The sequence below is a fragment of the Berghia stephanieae genome, chromosome 13, assembly GCF_034508935.2.
Source record: "Berghia stephanieae isolate SIO BIC M18660-M18661 chromosome 13, UCSD_Bste_1.3, whole genome shotgun sequence".
NCBI lineage: Eukaryota > Metazoa > Mollusca > Gastropoda > Nudibranchia > Aeolidiidae > Berghia > Berghia stephanieae.
The window spans coordinates 25,584,793-25,594,940 of NC_088372.1; the positions used below are offsets into that span (position 1 = coordinate 25,584,793).

The window sequence follows — 10,148 nt, forward strand, 5'->3', positions numbered from 1 at the left end:
ATTTCTTCCAATCCCCTCCCACTCCCACACCCCTATCCCCACCCATCCCACCACCAACCCCTTCTCACTTATTCCCTGCCGTTACAGCTGATAAATGCCATAGAGAATGGAAACGTTGTCAACAATCGTTTTGCTAAAGCTGCTGAATTGAATGCAGTGACTGCCAAGAGAAAGAAGATTACAGTGGAGCGCAGCGGTGGAGGTGTATAGTGTGTGAATTGAATTAAAGTGATAAGCTGCTAGAATCTGTGGACTGTAAAAAGTAATAAACAAAAATGAATATAACAGCTTCAACAAAGAACAAAATACCAAACATGGAACGTATCGGGCTAAAATTCAGCCAATGACAAAGTACAATCTGTCCCCGCGGTTTTTGCCATTTCAAACGCCAAAATTTGCCATAAAAAATGGTAAAATTTGCCATCAAAATAGCAAAATTTGCCAAAAATTTGCCGCTAGTTTTACAAAAATCAATTATAACATGTACGGTAAAAAATTGACACAAATAGGGCATTTTGTAGAATATTCATGTCAACAACATGTCAACATGAATTTATTTACATTTTGAATGGTTTGCAATAATATTATAATAATAATAATAAAAAAGATTAAATTTGTATTCTCTACTTACTATCCAATTTTGAGCATTATTATTATTGCTTTATATTTCAATATAGGCCAACGTCAGTCTCCGTTAGTGCAAGGTGTGAATAGAGAGGGGGTAAGATGAAAGGAAGTGGGATTATGGGATGAAGGACGCGAGAGCTCTTCAGTAAAAAGAGAAAAAAAAGGGGAAAAACAAAGCTTGGGATATCCATAGTGGTGGGTAGGGGAGGGCACCCGGGTCACCAAAAGGTCAACGATGCTTTAGGTTTTGAGAAGTCAGGTCATCGACGACTGAGAACTTCCCGACCTCCACTTAGTTCTCGATGCTTTTCTCGTCTCGAGAATCTTGGTCGTCGATGCTTCTCGTATTGAGTCCCGAGTCTCGAGACTATACTGCGCGAGCGACGCACGCGTTACTAACAATGTGTACTATCTGCATTGTTCACCCCTCTTCGTCGGCGATGATTCCAGCGAAGCTCGAGACTTTTTTGTGTCTCGATGCTTTTTTGAGTCTCGAGACTCAAAAAAGTCTTGAGCATCGCTCTAGTCATCGGTGCTTTCATTCAATACCTAGTCATTGGTATTGGGTATTGACGTTATATCATATTTTAAACAGCTAACAAAACACAAACGTCGTAAATAGATCAAAATGGTTATAGGTATCAATGTTTTATTATTATACAAAGTGAATTTATTTAATGTATTTTAAGTTTTAATACAAAAAATCCATCCAAAGCTCAGTTGAAGTGCTACTTCTCGGGAATTCCCGACTTTTCCTTGGTCATCGAGTTCGGGAAGTTTTGAGTGTTGGTGGCCGATGACTTGAGGTATCATCGAGACTTCCGCTCGACACTAGTGGTGGGAGGCTAGGCATGTTTGTCCGTTATTTAGTGCCAATTTTGGATGCTAGCATTGAAAGTTGCTGTCTTTTCACAATTTTTCATAGCTTTTGTTTGTTTTTTTCAACAAAAATCCTCAATTTAGCCCAAAAACGGCGAAAATTGCGGCTTTTTGTGGCCAAATAAAAATTCGCGACTTTTTGCGGTCAAGGGTGAAATTTGCGGCCGCGAAAAACTGCGGTGACAGTACAATGATCTGTTGTTTTTTTTAAATAATGTATTTATGTTTACATTGTTTTTGGTCATTGGCTGAAGAAGGGTTTTGAGCCTAAAACATTCCATATTTAGTGTTTTGTTCTTTTTTGATGCTGTTATATTTATTTTTTGTTTATTACTTTTGAATTTAATTAAGTAGCGTGATTGATATTATGAGAATGGAAGGATCGTTACAAATGATTTTTTTTTCTCCTTTCATTATTCCCCATTACCCGTTCTGCTCAAAATGTATAAAAACTGTGTCACTGTGTATATTATTGTGATTTAGTAATTGGTTGAATAGATCCATATATAATCTCTTTCGTCTTCTCTCTCTCTCTCTCTCTCTCTCTCTCTCTCTCTCTCTCTCTCTCTCTCTCTCTCTCTCTCTCTCTCTCTCTCTCTCTCTCTCTCTGTGTGTGTGTGTGTGTGTGTGTATATATGTATGTTTGTGTACGTGTGTGTGTGTGTTTAAATCTGTATTCTTGTTTCTTTTGAGTTATGGCTGGAGCAGTACAAAAAGTATCTGATGTTATTTTTTTCTTTCTTGCAAAGTGCACTCTCGGATTATAAAAATAGAAACCATGTATTTCACTTCATTTTGGGGTAGATGGAAAGGCACCAGGGCAGCTGCCTTTCATTTATATTTGGATTGAGATGGCCTAGGATACAAAGGATTGCATCAACTCCCCAAAGGACAGCCTGCAACAATATAAGTATATTTTAGTGCATCATGATATTAATTATATTAATTAATATTAATTAAACTTTATATTCTTTTGGATAAGAACAAAAATTCAATTTCTCAAATTAAGAGGCTGCTTATTTTTAACTTCATGAAACGTTGAGATTGTTTCCAGTTACGTTTGAGAATCTTTTTTTTTTGTTTTCAAATTTCCAAACATGTTCACAGGTTCCTTTTCATTTAGAGTAATGATGAAAGGGGTGGGGGAATGATACTTTACTGTAAGGAGAATGAGTCTGTTGTGGGAAGTATCAAATTATTTTTTAATGCAACTGGTATAGTTATTAACTGTCTTATTTTGACAAAATTCAAATGATAACTATGATCATCAAGGGAATAACTAATTTTTAAAAAAGTTCATAGAAATGTCTAGGAATAACGAGAGCCTTCACGAAATCGTTTTAATCTTTATTTTTTCCTTTCAGAATTGATACAGGATGTACTGCTTTATCCGTTCAGTTTGAATTGTATGATAGATGTTTGGTGTTTTAATTTAGCTTGTTTGTTTTTTTGTTTTTATTAACTTCTAATTGATTCTTGGTGTGTTGCTTTAACCATTGACTTTGACGCGTTTGACAGTCTTTATATATATAAATATATATATATCGATATTTTTTACCTCATTTGAATTGATAAAAATTCCAATATAATTAGGTCCTAATTCACAATCATTTGCTCATTAATAATGTGGCTGCTAGTATGCGGGACAATATCATTTCATAGGGGTGATACAGGGGCAGTCTGAATCTATGAGGATGTCCCAAGAAGTCTACTGCAGGTGCTATTTTTGTTGTTACTTAACAAATCAGAAAACTCATTTTGAATTATTCCAAATCCCACTGCATTGTGATAGATTTGCAGAAGAAAAAAAAACACACAAAAGTGCCCGCAACATTTACTGAAACTTTTAGTCTTTCCTACTCTATTTGTATCTCCTGTATAAATGAATGCCGTGATAAGGCTGTGATAGAGGTGCTATGCTAGCTCATTGCCACTTGTCCGACGATGCTTCCTTCAGATTTGGGGAAACATTGGACTCAAGGGCTGGTGAGTTCTTCATTGGTCCACACTTTTTCTATCTCGTCTATTTTTCTTCATTACTTGTTCTTTCTATGTCAGTGTATTATTTCTTTGTCCTGAAATAAGATCCTTTAGTTCCATCTGTGCTTTGTCTGGAGTCTTTTTTGCTGAGTCATCATCATAGTTTGTCGCTCCAACACCAAACCCACTCCACAGCATCTGGGGAGCAGACTGTTATGTCATGGTCAATGCAGCTGGGCCCATCCTGGCATTCTCTAAGGATGTGCTCCATTGTCTGCTCTGGGCATCCACATGTAGACAAACTAGTCTCAGCCAGCCCCCCGCTTTTTCATGCTTCCAGCTGTTCTCCCAAGTTTTGCTTGTGTTCTGTTCAGTGTTACCCATGCTGAGTGAGTAATAGTAATATAGATGGATTTGTTATTTTATAGGTAGTGATGATTTATTTTCCTTGTAAATCATCTCCTCTTCTACAATAAACTATTTAACTGTTTGTTGTTGTTATTTTTAAATAATATGCTTTTCTAAAACATTTACAAGAACTAATTTGGCTGATATTATATCCTATGACGGTGCCTTTGTATGACCTGGGACTCTAGGATAAGATTGGGCTTTGATCCACTTCCGATCTCTTTTGCTTTACCTTTTTTCTCAGTTTCAAGTTAACTCAATCTAGATCTTTTGACTATCCCATCATTTTCCTTTTACTGATGCTGAACATAGGAAAGAAAGGACTCCTTAAAACACAATTCAGGACGCAAACCGGGTATCAACACAGATAATGTATTTTTTTGTGTTTTTTAAACCAAAATTGTGTTTTTATCCTATAATGACGATACATGATGATTAAAAACTACCCAAAAACAGGTAATTAATGGGGTTTTTTTCAAAGCCCCAAACTGTCCCTTAAGGAATCAATCCGAGTCAGTCATTGCTGTTGTTTTGTAATGTTTTATTATTTGAAGTGATATGAATATTATTTATATTAAATTAAGAAAAAAATGAAGTAAAATATTTACTATTAAGAAACAATAAGGACAAGGGAATACACGAGAAATAACTATGGATTGTTATAACTTACAATATTTTTTTAGGCTTTAAAATTCAGATAGGTTGGATTGTTTTAATCAAGATAATTGTGTTAATTATAAATATAATAAAACCACCTTTATTTCAATATAATTGTAAACCACTATTGAACTAGGATGAAAATTTACGTAATTTTTTAAGATGATAAATTTTTCTGTCCGCTTATACAATGTTTTGATAAAGCATTTATTTTACTCAAAATTGGATTGCACCAGATAATCTGACAAATGATATCCTAACTTATTCATCTTTTTTTTTATCTCAACACTTTATTCATGTGTATAAACATTCTATGATCTGTGTGATAAAATTTATGATATACTATGTCGTATTTACTGCCATTTATTTTATTTTATTTTTTAAAAATAAATTGTAAATTATAATTATTATATATATATTTTTTATTTTTCAAGTCTTTTTTAGATGTGTCTCATTGAGATCGTAAATGATTCCCACTATGGCAAATGACTTGGGCAGCTTGGAAGCTTTTTATACTTATAATAAATATCATCATTTCAATTCTACGTTTTGTATTGTTGAAGTTCCATTGAAATGTAGCCCTTGAGTTTTCTGGGGTTTTTTTTTTCCATTTACTTACACTGTAAAAATTGGTTAAACCAAAAATGGCAACAACAACAAAAAAATGATTGATAAATCAAAAATTAATTTGAGTTGTCAGTTGTTTTTTTGTTTGTCATTGTTGGCAAGTTCTAAATGATTCTGAGAGTATTTAATATAGAACTCATTTGCATGGCATCATACATTTCACTCAGTCTGAATTGTAATATTGGTTATTGCTGTAATAACTATTACGAATCATTCTTTTACGAGTTGTAATCGTCCACTTACCAACATGCAAGGACAATTGAGTAATGATGCATAATTAGTTAATATGAATAAGGACCATCTCTTCATTAATCTTTACAACTTTTAATACTTTCATCACAATAGGTTGGTTTTATAGCAGTCAATTCCAGCTCTTTGAGTAAAACTAGTCTTATTTAATACATGCAGTTTACGAGCTGTTTTGAAACGACTGACTATGCCATTCCCTTGAAATTTGGTTCAACCAGTTTTTACTTTGTAATTGTTTTGATCTCCGTGGATTGTTGGTGGCTATGAGTTTCATTTCATTTCAATCCAGTTTCTGTCAACATGACATTGTGTAGTTGTATGGTTTGGTTTGAATTTTAAAAAAAAGAAATTTTGGAAAGGAGGGGGAGGGGCTGATTTTCTTCTTTTTTTTTTTGTAAACAAAAAATTAAGAGAAAAAAGAAGAAAAGAATAAATTAAATTAGAGTTTGCGTTTAAACCCAAATTTTATGAAAATCACGTTTACTTTTGTTTATTTTTATTTTAATTTTTTGGTGTTTAAAAAAAAATCTTTTGATTTTCTTTTTCCTTTTTTTTTCTTCCCTCCTGGTATGATTATGATATGCAATATGTATTGTGCTAATACTTTTGTGCAATTATGACATTTTGTTAATGGACTGACAATAAAGTGATAGATAATCATCATGGACGAGGAGTTTATAAGCATGGTGCTCAAATATCAGGCAGAACGTGCTTATAGCTGGACTTTGTCAATAAGCTGATTCTGATCTTATTTTTGTTTCTAAGTCCCAAAGTTCTAATTAGTTTAAATATTTTGTTGCTCTTCTGAGTTTTATAAATGTATACGTTAGGTTGCATGTCTGAAACTTTCATTGGCCCATTTAAAGTAATTCTAAATTTTTATTTTTATTTTTTTTCTTTGCTTTTTTAGATCAGACCAATCCTTTCTTTGTTACATTACGCAATGAAAACATACCATAGGTTTTAGATGAGAGGTTAAGAAGTTCGTTATTTTTGTCTAATTATTATCTTTACGGACTCATAATTTATGCAAGATTCTTTTGGGGTTTTTTTTACAATGGTCATTGCTATGTTCTCAAAATTTCAGTTAAAATTATAAAGTCAAACGGTTTGATTGCTTAATTTAACCTGGTGGCCGTATGTTTGCTCTCATCTCTTTCCTTCTATTCTTCTCTTTTTTTAATGTTGTCCCCCTCTTCACGAAACTGGTTCTCCCCTTGCTAAACCTGCTTCCTGCATTGCGTCAATGTACCTCAATGATAGGACACCTGTTTGCCATGACCCTGGCCTATCTATCTCTATCTTACACCTCCATACTGTTTCTAAGAAACTGCCAAAACCTGCCTATTGTTATCACTGTCGATTTTCATTACCTGTATAATGGATATGTTTAAAGCCAAGAAATTTATTGGATAAGAGTGTGTGTGTGTGTGTGTGTGTGTGTGTGTGTGTAGCCTACACAAAACATTTCGATTGTTTGTATAGATTGTGCTAAATGGTTAATTTTATCTTATTTTAGTATATTAAAGAATGAGCATGCTGTAAGCGGAGTCTGTTTGGATGAGTCTGTTTATAAAGAGGTAAATTTATATTGTAAAAATTATATTTTGTGCCCAGACCATGCTTAAAATATTTTCTTACAAACACCTAATTGTGACTCGGAGACATACATCCTTCATCTTTGCTCATCTTTGAAGGGATTAAGAACATATCTTTTTGTGAAATATAATATTTTTCACTTATGAATTACCTGTTTGTTATATTATATTATGTTCCTTTGTTGGTTTTCTAATTCAGTGTTTGTATTATAATTCTTATATTGTAACCGAGTCAGTGTGGAACTGTAAATTGGTTCAAACGAGCTACAAGGATATATTGCTCTTTTGTCTACTTTTAATCGGAGTTGAATTGCCCCTTTCAGCTTTTTAAAAAAAATCTTTATTACTTTTAGCTAGATCTAAATCGTTTGACTTTTTTTTATCTTCCCTTTTATTGACATTAAAATGACATAAAATGTGGTGATTGCTGTAAAACCACTGAAAAAATTTTTTTTTTTGATTTTTTGTTCATTTTCAATTTGCATGATAATGATATATAGAACGTTATGTTGTACATTTTAAAAATATTTTTCATAGAATAACATATTTATTGACATTAGATTTTTTACAATTCCAATATTATCCACCACAATACATGTTGTAGTATATAAATGATATTTGTAATGTTTGCTCCATCCATCTAATGTAGTTCGATTCCTTTTTAAAATTAATTTCTGCCATTTTAAAAAAAATCCAATAAGAAACTTTGTCATACAGTATTGATTACAATATGATTATGCTTTATCAACATTAGATTAGTGATCACTCTTTGAGCATTACATAATTTACGTAATGGTCACTCTTTTACATTATATACACGTCTCAATTTAATGATAACGAGTGTTTGTAAGTAAAATGTAATAGATGGATATCTATCTTCCACTTTTGTACTGCTGCTGCTCAATTTACCATCAAAGTCATCGTTGATCACCAGGGAAGAGGATATCAAACAAGAAAGTTTAGAATTGGTTGAATAAATAAAATCCAAGATAATTGAATAAAACAACCACAGTTGTTTGGGGTTTTTTTGTTTTGTTTTTGTTTTTTTTATTTTTATTTTTGTATGTTTGTCTTTTGTTGGGTCTTTTTTCTTGTTTTAGGATGTTTATTGCCCTATTTCCTCACTTATTTTTTGTTTTGTTTTTTGTTTGTTTTCAATCTTTATCTGTTTTGAATGTTATTTTCAAGTTTCACATTATATGAAGCTTGGCAGCCGATTGACCGTTTATAATCTGCAATTCTGTGTTTTGTTGTCTTCAGTCGCCTGGATGGGGTCTTCAGAGGTGGGTAGAGAGGTCACTTTTATTGTGTCCTATATCCCCCTATATCTCTTTTCTCTTTCCATGTTGCTCTCTGTCTTTGGTCTGCATCGAGATTACTCGGGTTTTTCCTGATCATGGCGGGATTTTCAACAGATGGAAACAGTCAAATTTATTGTTATATGTTTTTTATTAACGATATTTTTTCCCTTGTAAATGATCTCTTAATTGTGTACTATGATAGTTTTTAGTCTTGAATAGTCTTGTGCTCTAGGGTAAACATTTGAGTGTATCCTTCATAATGGGATCCTTTGCTTGTGCTTGGATGAGACTTATGCAATATCAAAATAGGCAATTGATGGAATTGTCGTGGATTCCTCGGTTCTCTAGTTGAATCAGTCCTCTTGGACATTTTTATGCTTTTAACTTCATATCTACAACTTTTCTCTGGCGATAAAAATCTATGACCTTCAAGTGTTGCTGGCATTAGTAAACATTATTTAAAGAGAAAAAAAAAAAAGAAATCTTCAGTCGACATATTGGATATATTTCCATTGGTGAAACCGATAAGGTGGGTATGTTCAGATAAAAATGTATCTTTGCAAGCTTGATTTGTTATGAGTGTTTTTAGTGAAATGAAAAAGTGGTCTATCTTAAATTTTATGATCAGTTATGTTTGTGCATCCCATTTTCTTCCCATAGTTAATATCATTTTGTAATAATCACTATACATAATAGTAAACATACTTTGTGATCGTGGACTTGTCTTTAACAAGTGGTCTTCACTTTTATGATTAAATTTTTTTACAAAACTGAATGAGTTTTGCTTTTGTCTTTGTTTTTATTTATTTATTTATTTATTTATTTGAAGCTCTAGAAATCAACATAGGTGTACGACAGGAATGCATTCTTTCGCCATTTTTTATTCTGTCTCGCCATTCACTGGATCATGAAGGAGTCTGCTGGAACTGGATGGGGTTCCTGACCTCCCATTTTGGGCAGGGAGGTACTTACTACGTCTTCTATCTCCCTATATCTGTTTTCCAACATGCTTTCTGTTTTTGTCTTTGAATGAGATTACTTGATTTTGTCCTGGCTGGGAGGATAACAGTCGAATGTATAGTTGTAGTTTTGGGAGATTATATTTTTTTCCCTTGTAAATCATCTCTCTGTTATGTACTGTATTATTTTTTCTCTTACATAATATAATATAGTGATTTGTAAACATATGAGTGTGTTCCTCTTAGTGGACACCCGTGTTTGTGTCTGTATGGGACTTTTATGTGATCTCAAACAAAGAACACTGATAGTATGCCCTTGGAATCTACACATGTTCCCCATTTGAATCCTTCCCCTTTGTCTTACTGTTTCACGTGTGCTTTCAGTTGTCAATCCATATTTTTTTGACGATCACATTTTCTTCCTTTTTACTGGCGCTGAGATGACCTAAATGTGTCGCAAGCGCCGTAAAACCTTTAAAAACAAACCTTGATATGGTGCATTTGTCACACAACCTGGCCGATATACAATCAAAAAGAAACAAACCACAAATGGTCCAAAGTAATGCCCAAAAGTTGGGATTAAAAATAAATGTTACAAAAACTAAAGTCATAAAGATCAAAATGTCAAAAATGGCAGCAAATTGATGATTGGAGATCTACTGTGTCGGACTTGTGTGCAACTGAAGCGCCTAGAGGAAAAGACAGTAAGTTATTTATTTATTTATTCATTCATTCATTCATCCATTTATTCAATTTCATATGTATTTATTTTCTCATTTATTTGGGCACGTCGTTGATAGGGGCTACTGGGTTGGGTCTTTTTTCCTCCCACAGTGGGTAGTGAAGTCGCTTGTTACATCCCC

At 33.2% G+C, this 10,148-nt stretch overlaps 1 protein-coding gene across 4 annotated transcripts in view; it reads left to right on the forward strand.

The window, feature by feature from the left end:
* LOC144958617 (glycerol-3-phosphate dehydrogenase, mitochondrial-like) overlaps window positions 1–8,031 on the forward strand; it is a 50,413-nt gene extending 42,382 nt beyond the window's left edge. For all 4 annotated transcript variants that reach the window (XR_013642483.1, XM_078890706.1, XM_078890708.1 and 1 more), the window contains one exon: window positions 88–8,031. Coding sequence is in view for 2 of the 4 variants with exons in the window: in XM_078890706.1 (XP_078746832.1) it covers window positions 88–210 (123 nt within the window). In the remaining 2 variants the exon portion in view is untranslated. The remainder of the gene's footprint in view (window positions 1–87) is intronic.
* The last annotated feature ends 2,117 nt before the right edge of the window (window positions 8,032–10,148 follow it).